Below are 14,685 nucleotides of genomic sequence, written 5' to 3'. Positions count from 1 at the left end.
TCTTATGAATCTATCAACATCGATTTATGTTTTTCTAATCTATCTATCTATGTTGTTATAAGTTTGTGTTTGATTAGCCTATTTTATCTATCCATTAGGTTGATGAGCTTCTACTCGTTATCTCCCTCTAGGATTGAATGAATTATGGTAATAATTATGTTTGCAAAAAAAAAAAAGATTTATGACCAACCAATCAAGGTTGAGAAATTAGAAGAAAATTAATTTGACATCATTAAAAAAACAACAGAAAATTATAAGCATTGTAATATATGAATCCTAAATAATTCAAAGATGAAAATATAAATTAAATAAAACAATCTAAAAATACTACAATAAATTTTAAAATATAGTATTAGGAAAATGATACGCATATATTAATTTTTTTTTGGGTCAATATATTATTCTTACTTACCTATTCCCAACTGAAAAGAAGAAAGTAGGAGAAAATTTTGGTTTTAAAAAATAAGAAATTACCTTCCTATTAAAAAAAATTTCTCAATTAAACAAAGTTGAAAGTAGTATATTTGAATAAATTATTTAAATATGAGACAATCTATATTTATATAGAAGTGAGTATTTACAAAACTTAGATTTAATAATTAACTGTATATTTTACTTAATCATTTTTCTATTTTTGTATAATTAATAACTTAAATAATATTATAATTTCGAATTTTATGAAATATATATATATATATATATATATATATAGTTTTCTTATAATTATTTTAAAAACTTTGTATTTTAAAAACTTTGTATTTTTAAATTCTGTAATTTTTGATAAATTATCTTATCATTATTAATATTTTTAAAAATAAAATATTTTATTTTTCAAATTTCTCTTATTTAACTTTTACACATGTCAAAATCTGAGATTGATAACTTGACACATGTTAATAAATTCTGTAATTTTTGATAATTATCTTTTTACATTATTAATATTTTTTAAAACAAAATATTTTATTTTTTAAATTTATAGCTATTAAATATTAACTTTTACATATGTCAGTCTGAAATTGATAACTTTAACACATGTCAAAATATTGTTAATGACTAACTTTCAAAACCCAACTTTATATAATAAGATAGTAAATCTACTATCAATAATATTTAAGATGTACACAAATGTCCTTTCATCAAGTCAATCTTCTTAATCACGATCGATATCTCCTAAATTAAAAGCATGTATTGATACTTTTCTCTCCATGGCTTTATAAAAAATACAGGACATGATGGATGATAACAATCATTATTAATATTAATGATCGATATCTTATCATTATTAATATTTTTAAAAATAAAATATTTTATTTTTCAAATTTCTCTTATTTAACTTTTACACATGTCAAAATCTGAGATTGATAACTTGACACATGTTAATAGATTCTGTAATTTTTGATAATTATATTTTTATATTATTAATATTTTTTAAAACAAAATATTTTATTTTTTAAATTTATAGCTATTAAATATTAACTTTTACACATGTCAATCTGAAATTGATAACTTTAACACATGTCAAAATATTGTTAATGGCTAACTTTCAAAACCCAACTTTATATAATAAGATAGTAAATCTACTATCAATAATACACAAATGTCCTTTCATCAAGTCAATCTTGTTAATCACGATTGATATCTCCTAAATTAAAAGCATGTATTGATACTTTTCTCTCCATGGGTTTATAAAAAAATACAGGACACTTGATGGATGATAACAATCAGAGGCCTTGTATTCCAAAAGAAGAACCTGCCATGGACACAGGTGACTGGAGAACTCAATTGCCGCCTGATTCACGTCAGAAGATTGTCAACAAGATGTAAGTTTAATATATACCAATAGAATTTACATGTCTGCAAATTTTGTCTAGTTATCATTCCCACTCTAGCTTTCGATTTTTTTTTTTTTTGTTAAATCCTACCCAAATGCAATGTTTTATTGTGGTATCGTTGTTCCTTGACCCTATTTTTTTACTGACTTGCGCAGATTCGAAACACTAAAGACGTACCTTCCCTTTCAATCTTCTTTATCTGGACTAGAGGAGATCAGAAGTATTGCAACCAGATTCGAGGAGAGAGTTTTCAGCGGTGCTTTAAACCAGGTTATTAATTAAAAACGTTTCTCTCAACATATAAAAGATTTGTGAGAGGAGAAAGGACTCACACAAATTATATGGGTTGTGAAATCCATGTATACATTCAGACTGATTACCTCCAGAATATATCCATGAAGATGCGAACTCTTCAGACGAAGTCGCAAAATGCAGCTGGTTCTTCCTCATCATCTATCCCGGCCGCTGCTAATAGTGTAACATCAATGGATTCGGGTAAATATATAATTAACAACTCTTTTCTTTTTTCCTGTTACTGTCAGTAACGTCTTTCATGTAGGAGCAGAATCTTGTTTTGGTGTGATAAGGTGAATGTCTTAATACAAAGCTGTGTAGTATTTTCTACGCCACCATATATGTTTTTGTTTTCTCAGTTTTAATTATATGGAATTAGAAATCTATTCGTAGATTCTCATCATATGGACAATATATGACAATTCAAAGCCTTTATTTTTTTGAAAGGAGAACCTGCCGCGAACACAGATGACTGGAGAACTCAAGTGCCACCGGATTCACGCCAAAGTAATGCCTACAAGATGTAAGTTCATTGTAGATATTGTGTGTGTGTTGTTATCGATCTTTTCTCACTTGAGAGCCACTTTGAAGCGAAGTTTCTGTAGATATATATATATATATATATATAAAAGGTTACATCGATCTTGACCTAGCAACATGTTTAATTGAGCGTAGAATGGAAACACTAGAGAAACGTGTTCCAAATCTTGGACTACAAGGAATTAACGAGCTCATGAGAATTGCTGTCAGCTTCGAGGATTTGATTTTCAAAAATGCTATAAATCAGGTTTCATCATTAATTTCCTTTTTGTTTGCCTCTATATTGTTAACAAAGTTTCATTCACCATTCTACTGTTTGTGGATTTACAACAAACCCAAAAACATTAATAGATAGATTTCTTAGGCAAAAGGGACACAGATCTGAATTATTGGTACTATCATGAACCTTATTATTGTTGTACCATCCCCAATTTATATATTTTGATTAAGCTCCATTTGTACCTTCTTTTTTGAGATAGCATCCCNTTTTTTTTTTTTTTTTTTTTTTGATATACTGTTTATTTTTCAGGTGGATTACTTTCGCAAAGTGTCTTTTACTGTGGACGAGGGCGATTAACATTTCAGACTTATTAATATCGTTGTATTTTACTTGTCTAAACAATATTTATTATGATTGACTAAAATAAGAAGAAAATTCAAATGCATTTGCTCTTCATTTTTGGTAATGTACTCATTTGATATTGTACTAGTTGGCAAAATTAATTAAGTTATTTTGTGCTAGGGATTATTAAGTTAAATTCTACGCCGATCACTGTACGAAACTTGATGTTAAGACTAATGATATATATTCATGACATTTTAGGTTCGTAACAAGAATATGCAAAACCATGTAAAAGAAAAAAAATATTAAATCTGAGAAAAATGTTATTATGGTCAAGATTGTTGAAAAGAAAGTTTTTGTTATTTTTTTCTTGACCAGGTCTACGAACAAAAAATCAAAAATACACAAAATCATTTGAACCAAACGTATTAAGTGTAGAAAACATAAAAAAATAATATGTAATTCCAGTTTTGAAATATCTACTCTACGTAAATTAACAAATGTAAACTATCATGATTTGATATCAATACCTATCATCAACAATATAACAAAATTCTTTTTCAATAAAAGTCAATACAAAAAAATAGTACTTCCTCCGTTTCACAAAGAGTGTCATTCTGGTAGAAATTTTTTTGTTTCACAAAAAATGTCATTTTATGTTTCCAATGAGTGTTTTAATGCTAATTTTTTTTATTCCTAAACCCAAAACTATTTTTATTGAACTTAGATCATTAATTACTTATTAAATAGCGGCAAACATGTATAATTCAAATTTTTCTTAATTTGTGTAAAAAATGTCAATGACACTCTTTGTGAAACGGAGGGAGTATAACTTAATTAATATTTTAAAATGATTTCTTATCTTGTTATATTATCTAGTAAATAAAAATTATGATAAAGTAAATTATAGGATATAAATTTATAGTTGATTTTTTTTTACCTGTCACACATACCATAAAACATTATCTGGTAATTAAAATTAAAATTTATTAAATCATAGAGTATATTTTAAAGTAAAATTTCATCAATAAATTTTATTATAACTATCTGTTGGTAAATAAAAGTTATAATTATTGACAATATATAATAATTTTAGTAAATAATATGGTAACTTCTACAGTAAATTTTATTTTCGTAAACATTATATCATCGTGTATAGCACGAAATTAAAATTAAAATTTATTAAATCATAGGGTATATTTTAAAGTAAAATTTCATCAATAAAATTTATTATAACTATCTTTTGGTAAATAAAAGTTATATTTGTTGACAATATATAACAATTTAGTAAATAATATGGTAACTTCTATAGTAAATTTTATTTTCGTAAACATTATATTATCGTGTATAGCACGAAACATTTTGTAGTAAATTTATAATTTAGCGGGTTATATAATATATGATCTGGTAATTTTATATATTTAAATACATATTTTTATTGCAAATTTGTAATTTGTCACCTCAAATTTGTAATTTGCAATAAAGAGAGGAAAAAAAAAAAGGAAAAAAAAAGGTAAGAAATCTCTCTTGTTATATAAGCGAACTGGTAGGACACAATTGGCAGCAGATTATTTATGGTTTCATCTTTTGTCTTTGCCCAAAAGAGATCCTATTTTGTAGTTCATCCGTCTCTCGATCAAACTAAACCCTAATCTAGTTCCGATTTCCCCTCTTTTTTAATCCGCTAATTTCCTAAGGATCAAACCCTAATCGTTGCAGCAACCTTGGCCGTCATACGCGAAATCTCTTCGTCATAGCCTCTGAATTTGAGGTGACATGTTCGAATCTCGTTTTGTTTTGTTTGTTTTGCTTAACCCTTTGCTTTTAGAGACGATAAAGTATAGCCCTTTGTAGCTGGTGGGTATTGGTGATTATAATTGGGATATTAGATGAAACTTTGTAGGTGTGATAAAGTTTGCTTATTTGGTTTCCTGAGTTCTATTTGAGGTTGAAGTTTATGGCTTTGTAGGTTTTTACTGGTAAAAGTGAGAATTTGGCTGATCATCACGAAATTCTCAGTGCTAATTAATCTTAATCCCTGTTCTGTGGTCATTGGTTTCATGTTGATTTAATAGTCCCTTTGTTAATTGTCATGTTTTGGTTTTTTTCTGTCTACTTATTATTGATACTTTGCTCTTCATGGCTTATAAACAGAAGGAACCTTGATGGATAATAACAATTGGAGGCCTTCTCTTCCAAACGGAGAACCTGCCATGGAGACAGGTGATTGGAGAACTCAATTGCCACCTGATTCACGTCAGAAGATTGTCAACAAGATGTAAGTTTAATATATACCAATAGAGTTTACATCTCTGCAAAGTTTTTATCACATCTCTGCAAAGTTTTTATCATTCTCACTACAGAACTAGAAGGTTGTCGTGGTTCCTTGACCAGTAGTTCTGTTTTTACTTATTTACTTGCCACTCGCGCAGAATGGAAACACTCAAGAAGCACCTTCCATTTTCTGGACCAGAGGGAATCAACGAGCTCAGGAGAATTGCAGCCAGATTTGAGGAGAAAATTTTCAGCGGTGCTATTAATCAGGTTATTAAACGTCCCCTGAACATATATTTTTGTTTGGTTAGTGTGGTAAATATGAAAAAAGAACCTATCTTTTTGGTAGCCGTAAAGAAATCTATGTATACCTTCCTGATACTCTCTTTTCTATCGGCTTTCAGACTGATTACCTTCGGAAAATATCCATGAAGATGCTAACTATGGAGACTAAATCGCAAAATGCAGCTGGTTCTTCCTCATCTATCCCTGCCGCTAATAATGGAACATCCATGGATTCGAGTAATCACAATTCTCACAGATGTATTGTTTAGTCTGTTTATCTGGTTTTATGGATAATTGTTCCTCTAACCTGTTGCTTTTTAAAACTTTTCCTTGATTAGTACCCAACAATCAAGGTATCCTTCTTCCAGGATCGTTGCCAACCAATCAATCTCAAGCACCTCAGCCGTTGATGTCCCAAACCATGCAGAATAATACCGCCTCTGGAATGACGGGCTCTACTGCTTTACCATCTTCCATGCCGCCGGCTTCTTCCATAACCAATAACAACGTCACAAGCGTTGTAAACCAGAATTCAAATATGCAAAATGTGGCTGGAATGTTGCAAGATTCATCTGGGCAGCATGGCCTTTCCTCGAACATGTTTTCAGGATCCCAAAGGCAGATGCTGGGCAGGCCACATGGTATGTCTTCACAGCAACAACAGCAGCCGCAGAATGCACAATATCTTTATCAGCAGCAGCTACAGCAGCAACTTCTCAAGCAGAATTTCNCCAGAATTCAAATATGCAAAATGTAGCTGGAATGTTGCAAGATTCATCTGGGCAGCATGGCCTTTCCTCGAACATGTTTTCAGGATCCCAAAGGCAGATGCTTGGCAGGCCACATGGTATGTCTTCACAGCAACAACAGCAGCCGCAGAATGCACAATATCTTTATCAGCAGCAGCTACAGCAGCAACTTCTCAAGCAGAATTTCCAGTCAGGGAATGTTCCCAATCCCAATTCGCTTTTGCCATCACACATGCAACAGCAGCAACAAAATGTGCTGCAGCCTAATCAACTGCATTCTTCTCAACAGCCTGGTGTTCCAACATCTGCTACGCAGCCATCCACTGTGAACTCAGCCCCTCTCCAGGGTCTCCACACAAATCAGCAATCAAGTCCGCAATTGTCTGCTCAGCAGACGACACAATCTATGTTGCGTCAGCATCAATCGTCAATGCTAAGGCCACATCCACAATCACAACAAGCGTCTGGCATCCATCAGCAGCAGACGTCATTGCCGCAGCAATCAATTTCTCCTCTACAACAACAGCAGCAAACACAAATAATGCGGCAACAAGCCGCAAATAGCTCGGGTATCCAACAGAAGCAGATGATGGGGCAACATGTTGTTGGGGATATGCAGCAGCAACATCAGCAAAGGTTACTAAACCAACAAAATAATGTTATGAACATCCAACAGCAGCAGTCACAACAGCAGCCACAGCAGCAGCAGAAGCAGCAGCCAACGGCCCAGCAACAGTTGATGTCTCAACAAAACAACCTTCAGGCAACGCATCAGCAACCACTGGGCTCTCAAGGAAATGTTGCAGGAATGCAGCAACCACAACAACAGATGCTCAATTCCCAGGTTGGCAACTCAAGTTTGCAGAATAACCAGCACGCGGTGCATATGTTATCACAATCAACGGGTGGGATGCAACGAACACATCAGGCTGGCCATGGCTTGTTTTCTTCTCAGGGCCAACAGTCACAAAATCAGCCATCCCAACAGCAGATGATGCCCCAGCTTCAGTCGCATCATCAGCAGCTAGGGTTGCAACAACAACCTAATCTGCTACAACAGGATGTGCAACAAAGGCTACAAGCTTCAGGCCAAGTCACAGGTTCTCTGCTTCCACCTCAAAATGTTGTGGACCAACAGAGACAACTATATCAAACCCAAAGAACCCTCCCGGAGATGCCATCATGTAGGCTTTTGCATCCTTTTAAATACTTTAGGTTCTAATAGTTTACATAATCTCTCACCAGAATCTGATGTTGAACAAACCCCGTTTTTATAATTCTTAGCATCGCTGGATTCGACAGCACAGACGGAAAGTGCAAATGGGGTTGATTGGCAAGAGGAGGTTTATCAGAAGGTTGTTCTCTCTGTTTTAAGTGTGTTATATCTTTACCAGTTCTGACTACACGTATTAAATCTTCAAGATAAATGCAATAAGGCAGGCGATTTTACATAGATCACCAGGATGACTAATCGTATGACTACTTGTCTTTGCAGATCAAATCCTTGAAAGAGATGTACTTACCAGATCTGAATGAAATCTACCAGAGAGTTGCATCCAAGTTGCAGCAAGTAAGTTACAATTTCTGTTTTTTGCTTGAAATATAGTTTGCAAGTGTATCTCCTCGGGAACAGTAGTAAGCATTTTGAGGAGTTTTACAAATTCAATGCAAGATCAGTTCGTTATTGCAGAATATATTTGGAGTATCGTTACCCATTTACCAAACAAAAAAGAGGCCGTTGAGACTCGTATTCTTAACATACTGTGTATTAGAAAATTTACCTGCTGATAATTATTTTCCTTCCCTAACCTATAGAGGTTGTAGCTTACTTCTATGGGTTATTTTCGATATTACAGTAGAAAGTCATACAACTTTGGATTCTTGAGACTCTTATTCTTAAAGATTGTTAAATAGAAAGTTAACTCTCAAATACCTACATAGATTGTGGTCTGTGTCTTAGTTTATTGATTTAGTTCAGTTTTCTCTGGAGCAGGATTCTATTCCACAGCAACAAAGATCAGATCAGTTTGAGAAATTGAAACAGTTCAAGACAATGTTGGAGCGCATGATACAATTTTTATCTGTTCCAAAAAGCAATATCATGCCCGCATTGAAGGATAAGGTGCCTTATTACGAGAAGCAGATTATAGGTTTCTTAAATATGCACAAGCCGAGGAAGCCAGTACAGCAAGGGCAGCTTCCGCAATCTCAGATGCAGCCAATGCAGCAACCGCAATCTCAGACAGTTCAAGATCAATCTCATGATAATCAAACAAATCCGCAGATGCAAGCAATGAGCATGCAGGGAGCTGGGCCAAGGGCACAACAGAGTAGTTTGCCAAATATGCAGAATAATGTTCTGTCATCTCGTCCTGGAGTTTCAGCTCCACAGCAGAACATTCCTAGTTCCATACCGGCTTCTAGTTTAGAATCTGGCCAAGGCAATGCATTGAATAATGGCCAGCAGGTTGCCATGGGATCCATGCAACAAAATACTTCTCAACAAGTAAATAACAGTTCTGCCTCGGGTCAAAGTGGGTTAAGTACACTGCAGTCTAATATTAATCAACCCCAGTTAAGTTCCAGTATGCTTCAGCATCAGCACATGAAGCAACAGCAAGACCAACAAATGACGCAGCAACTCAAACAGCAATTTCAACAGCGCCAAATGCAACAGCAACAGCAACAGTTGCAAGCGAGACAGCAACAGCAACAGTTGCAGGCAAGACAGCAAGCGGCACAATTACAACAGATGAATGATATGAATGATTTGACATCGAGGCAAGGGATGAATGTCAGTCGTGGGATGTTTCAGCAACATTCTCTGCAGGGACAGCGTGCCACTTATCCTCTTCAACAGTTAAAACCAGGAGCTGTTTCGTCGCCTCAACTTCTTCAAGGTGCATCTCCTCAAATGTCACAACAACATTTGTCTCCTCAGGTGGACCAGAAAAATCTGTCAACTGTCAACAAGATGGGAACTCCATTGCAACCTGCAAACTCCCCTTTTGTTGTCCCATCTCCTTCAACCCCCTTGGCTCCGTCCCCTATGCAAGTTGACTCGGAGAAACCTTCTGGCACTTCGTCGTTGTCAATGGGAAATCTTGCGCGCCAACAAGCAACTGGCATGCAAGGCGTAGTTCAATCCCTTGCAATTGGCACTCCAGGGATCTCTGCCTCTCCCCTCCTTCAGGAGTTTACTAGTCCTGATGGAAGTGTTTTAAATCCGTTGATAAGTACATCTGGAAAACCAAGTGCTACTGAGCTGCCTATTGAACGCCTTATTAGAGCTGTAAGTAACATTACTAATTTTGAAGGGTATTGCATCAGTATGGCTTTTGTAGCAGAAGTGTTTTTCTGATTATGATGTATGCTTTCTGTTGTTTTCAGGTGAAGTCCTGCTCGCCACAAGCACTTTCTTCTGCAGTAAGTGACATTGGATCGGTTGTAAGCATGGTTGATAGGATAGCTGGTTCAGCCCCAGGAAACGGTTCGAGAGCTTCTGTTGGCGAAGACTTGGTTGCAATGACTAAGTGTCGTCTTCAAGCAAGAAACTTCATGACGCAAGAGGGAATGATGGCGACGAAGAAAATGAAGCGTCACACAACTGCAATGCCACTGAGCGTTGGTTCACTGGGAGGAAGTGTTGGTGATAACTACAAGCAGTTTACTGGTTCAGAAACATCAGACCTGGAATCTACTGCAACTTCTGATAGAAAGAAGGCAAGAACTGAGGTATGTTTTTCAGCTAGACTTCCCTTAGTGAAGAGTGATGTATAATATAGTGATGTATAGTGAGAGACTTTGATTAAATTTGTGATGTTTTGTTGTTAATTCTCTCAGGTTTGTGATTTTTTGGGTTTCTATGGGTGTAATGGAGAACAGTATGGTGAATGCGGAGACATCAAAGGTTGTGAAAGTGATGATGAGCAGTGGTGATGCTTTTGTTGATAAAAGAGTTGTTAATTCTCTCAGGAATCAACAACCAGCAGCAGCAGCAACACCATTATGGAAAAACAACTCTTTTATCAACAAAAGCATCACCACTGCTCATCATCCCTTACACAACTTTTCATGTCTCCTTATTCACCATACTGTTCTCCATTACACCCATAAAACCCCAAACACAAACCTGAGAGAATTAACAACAAAACATCACTATTTTAATCAAAATCTCTCACAATACATCACTATATTTTCAAGACCTTGATTTTCTTATTTTGAAGAGTCGATTTTGAACTGCAGATGGAACATGCCCTTTTGGAGGAAATTAAGGAAATAAACCAGCGGCTGATAGATACAGTTGTTGAGATTAGTGATGATGAAGATGTTACTGATCATAGTGAGGGAGCAATATCAAGCAAAGGGTGTGAAGGAACAACAGTTAGATTCTCGTTTATAGCTGTTTCTCTCAGCCCAGCCTTGAAGGCTCATCTCTCATCAACACAAATGGTAAGCATTGTCATCTCGTGAACATTTTGTGAAAAAATGATTTCATTTATCCTTTAATAAATTCTGTTTTGTTCTTCTATTACAGTCTCCTATTCAACCATTACGTCTACTGGTCCCTTGTAGCTACCCTAACGCCTCTCCATCTCTTCTGGATAAACTCCCGGTCGAAATCAGGTACAAGCAAGATCCTCTAGTCTCAAGTAAACAGAAACATACCGAGTCAATAGATTCTTTCATACCGAGTCAAGCAAACTTTTACCATATTAGTTAAATCATCTCCAAAATCAGTTCATGTCTCAAGAAACCTTTTATAAGAAACTGCATCATCTTATTAACCTTAACGTGATCTGGTTTCTGGAACAGCAAAGAGAACGAGGACCTCTCGTCCAAAGCTATGGCACGGTTCAACATATTGCTAAGAAGTTTGTCACAGCCAATGTCGCTCAAAGACATAGCCAAGACATGGGACGCTTGCGCTCGGGCTGTGATCTGTGAGTACGCACAGCAATTTGGTGGTGGAACTTTTAGCTCAAAATACGGCACTTGGGAGAAATATGTAGCCGCTTCCTGAATCAGATGGATTTCTCTAGTCCTCAATGATAAGCACTGTGATGCACTTACTGTGTCATGTCAAAACCACAGAAAAAAAAACAAATAAAAGCCAAAACGGTTGCCAAACTTTTTTGTTGTACATTACAAGTCTTTTCATACATACCCTTGGGATTTTTTTTATTTATTAACCGAAGCTTATGCTGTATTATTGAACATTTTTCAATTATATAATTAACTTTATTGTATGTATTTTGTGAATCTCGTTAGTATATATATATGTCGTCACTTGTTCATTTTAAAGTGCTTAAAAATAGCCACTTGAGGACATTTGTCTTAGCTTAATCTCTCTTGGATAAGATTCATTAATACACCATACATCAGATAATATATACTATACTCTTTGTTTTAAACCTATAGTTTCGTCTTAATGGACTCATTAACAATTATGGGCCAAAACATAATTAATGGCCCAAAGCACTTCTCAATTTAACACACCAAAACCAACCCACGTCTTCTTCTTCCTCTTCTCGATCTTGGTCCTTCTCAAGCTGTGTGACTTCTTTCTTACTCTTCTTCACCTTTCTTACTAATTTAGATAATTAATCAAAGTGTGAATTCCAACAATAATATGTTTTGTTTTGGTATTCTTATTGAACTCGACCAGTAATCTCCTCCGCATCAACAAAGATCAGATCAGTTTGAGAGATTGTGAAACAGTTTTGAGAGTAATGTTGGAGCGGTATGAAACAACTCGTATCTGTTTCAAAGAGCAATTTCTCATCTATATGTACTAAGTAATGAGCTTGGAGAGTAGATGTGCCGGAGGTGAGAATTATAGTTCCCTGATGCAGAACAAGTGCTCGACGAAATGCCTGAGAGAACCATCAACACTTTTGCAACAGTCGGCTGTGAGCTTCCTTCCGTCACCGCCATATATAAACGCGAGCCCGTTCCGTTGTAGAGAGAACACGTGTCTCTTCTCTACCGGCCCAATCAGAGTCTCCTCATTTCGCTCCCCTGTCATTTTAAACGGAGTGTATAATCAAGAAAACGCGAAGATGACCCCAAAACAAAAACAAAGAAACGAGATTTTGCAGATCAAAAGCATTCGCTTTCGCTTAAAGGTTGTTAAAATTTTCGAGTTTCGGTTGTTTGCTTTTTAGAAGAGTTCATATTGTTGGTGAAACCAAGAATCGAACACTTTCCTTCTTCTTCTTCTTCTTCTTCTTCTTATCTCATTGCGTGCTTTTCACGGACCCGCTTAAGTTTCAGCATTGCAAACCCTTAGAATCGAGTACTAACGATTGAGCCAACCTGCTTTTTCCATCATCGAATTGCCATTAGAACGTAGAAAGATCCACTTTTTATGGATACTTGTTGTTTCTCTAACTAGTTTAGGGTTTTAGTATTATTGTACGCAGTCTCTTCTGATTGATGAACTCGCTTTTTTTTTTTAATTTAGATACAATGGGGAATGAAAATGGAGAAGAATGGCGAGAGGAGCTTACTAGTCCTGATGGAAATACTGAGCTGCCTATAGAACGCCTTATTAGAGCCGTAAGTAACATTACTAATTTTGAAGGGTCTTTGCAACAGGGCAGTGTCATTGCTGCCATATCCCTCTTTTGTCGTTGAAACATTGTTTCTGAACTTGATGTATGCTTTTGGTTGTTTTCAGGTGAAGTCCATCTCGCCACAAGCACTTTCTTCTGCAGTAAGTGACATTGGATCGGTTGTAAGCATGGTTGATACGATAGCTGGTTCAGCTCCAGGAAACGGTTCGAGAGCTTCAGTTGGCGAAGACTTGGTTGCAATGACTAAATGTCGTCTCCAAGCAAGAAACTTCATGACGCAAGAGGGAATGATGGCGACCAAGAAAATGAAGCGTCACACAACTGCAATGCCACTAAGCGTTGGTGATAGCTACAAGCAGTTTGCTGATTTGGTAGATATGGAATCTACTGTGACTTGTGGTGGAAATAAGGCAAGAACTGAGGTACAGTTTTCAGTTACACTTCCCTTAGATATATCTGAAAATTTGGACGCATAAAGGTTTCAGTTTTGTTATTTTGAAGACTCTTAATCTTGGACTGCAGACCGAGCATGCCCTTTTGGAGGAAATTAAGGAAATAAACCAGCGGCTGTTAGATACAGTCGTTGAGATTAGTGATGATGAAGATGCTGCTGATCCTAGTGAGAAAGTAACATCAAGCAAAGAGTGTGAAGGAACAACAATTAGATTCTCGTTTATAGCTGTTTCCCTCAGCCCAGGTTTGAAGGCTCATCTCTCATCAAAACAAATGGTAAGTATGGTCATCTCGTTATAACATTTTTAGAAACATTATTTCAGTTATCCCTTTTAAAGTATGTTTCTGCCTCTCTCACAGTTTCCTATTCGACCACTGCGTCTGCTGGTTCCTTGTAGCTACCCCAACGTCTCTCCATCTCTTCTGGACATACTCCCGGTTGAAACCAGGTACAAGCATGATCCTTCAGTTTTTAAGTAATTAGATACATGTTTCTTTCATACCGAGTCAAGCAAACATCTACCATATCGTTAAAAATTGTCCAAAATCCTGTCTGTAGATAAGAAACTGCATCATCTTATTAACCTTAACGTGATCTGGTTTCTTGAACAGCAAAGAGAACGAGGACCTCTCGTCCAAAGCTATAGCAAGGTTCAACATATTGCTAAGAGGTTTGTCACAGCCAATGTCGCTCAAAGACATAGCCAAGACATGGGACGCTTGTGCTCGGGCTGTGATTTGCGAGTACGCACAGCAATTTGGTGGTGGAACTTTCAGCTCAAAATACGGAACTTGGGAGAAACATGTAGCCGCTTCCTGAATCTGATGAAAGTCCTTAATGGTCGGTCTGTTTCATATCAGAAAACCAAAAAAGGCTTTAGTATAAGGTTTGTATGCTCTAGTGTAGATAGTGTAGTGAAAATATAATCATACAATTTTTTTTTGTGAATTTTAGTGGATAGATATAGGATTCTGTCATTGATTGTTGTTCCCTTTGTAATGTGTTTCTTTTGAAATTGAACACTCACCCTCAGTGTTGTTGTTGACCGGCCCCTTCCAGTGCTAGTGAGTTACTCATATTATATACGTGTTATACTTATATGACTAATGAGCTGAAT

At 35.8% G+C, this 14,685-nt stretch overlaps 3 protein-coding genes across 5 annotated transcripts; all 3 read left to right on the top strand.

Annotated features, from left to right (window-relative positions):
• LOC104755891 (mediator of RNA polymerase II transcription subunit 15a-like) lies at nt 1,609–3,420 on the top strand. The gene is made up of 6 exons (XM_010478371.2): nt 1,609–1,820; nt 1,988–2,102; nt 2,204–2,327; nt 2,574–2,649; nt 2,802–2,913; nt 3,196–3,420. The coding sequence occupies exons 1-6, from the start codon at nt 1,708–1,710 to the stop codon at nt 3,241–3,243; spliced, it is 588 nt and encodes a 195-aa protein (XP_010476673.1). The 5' UTR covers nt 1,609–1,707; the 3' UTR covers nt 3,244–3,420.
• LOC104755890 (mediator of RNA polymerase II transcription subunit 15a) lies at nt 4,788–11,789 on the top strand. Of its 3 annotated transcripts, none has more exons than XM_010478369.2 (13): nt 4,788–4,999; nt 5,383–5,506; nt 5,661–5,772; nt 5,907–6,024; nt 6,126–6,323; nt 6,530–7,720; nt 7,821–7,891; nt 8,032–8,106; nt 8,530–9,828; nt 9,927–10,271; nt 10,782–10,988; nt 11,074–11,162; nt 11,352–11,789. In XM_010478369.2, exons 2-13 carry the CDS (start codon nt 5,394–5,396, stop codon nt 11,557–11,559), a joined length of 4,026 nt encoding a protein of 1,341 aa, XP_010476671.1. In that variant the 5' UTR covers nt 4,788–4,999; nt 5,383–5,393; the 3' UTR covers nt 11,560–11,789. The 3 variants fall into 3 exon arrangements, with proteins under 3 accessions (XP_010476671.1, XP_010476669.1, XP_019095138.1); XM_010478367.2 differs by having other exon boundaries at nt 8,515–9,828; XM_019239593.1 differs by having other exon boundaries at nt 6,126–6,472; nt 6,679–7,720.
• LOC104755889 (mediator of RNA polymerase II transcription subunit 15a-like) lies at nt 12,041–14,637 on the top strand. Its single transcript, XM_010478366.2, has 6 exons — nt 12,041–12,664; nt 13,003–13,097; nt 13,219–13,536; nt 13,637–13,843; nt 13,928–14,016; nt 14,180–14,637. The coding sequence occupies exons 2-6, from the start codon at nt 13,008–13,010 to the stop codon at nt 14,385–14,387; spliced, it is 912 nt and encodes a 303-aa protein (XP_010476668.1). The 5' UTR covers nt 12,041–12,664; nt 13,003–13,007; the 3' UTR covers nt 14,388–14,637.

Source organism: Camelina sativa, chromosome 17 (genome assembly GCF_000633955.1).
Source record: "Camelina sativa cultivar DH55 chromosome 17, Cs, whole genome shotgun sequence".
In the NCBI taxonomy this organism is placed as follows: Eukaryota; Viridiplantae; Streptophyta; class Magnoliopsida; order Brassicales; family Brassicaceae; genus Camelina; species Camelina sativa.
This window is presented reverse-complemented; position numbering and strand designations above follow the sequence as displayed.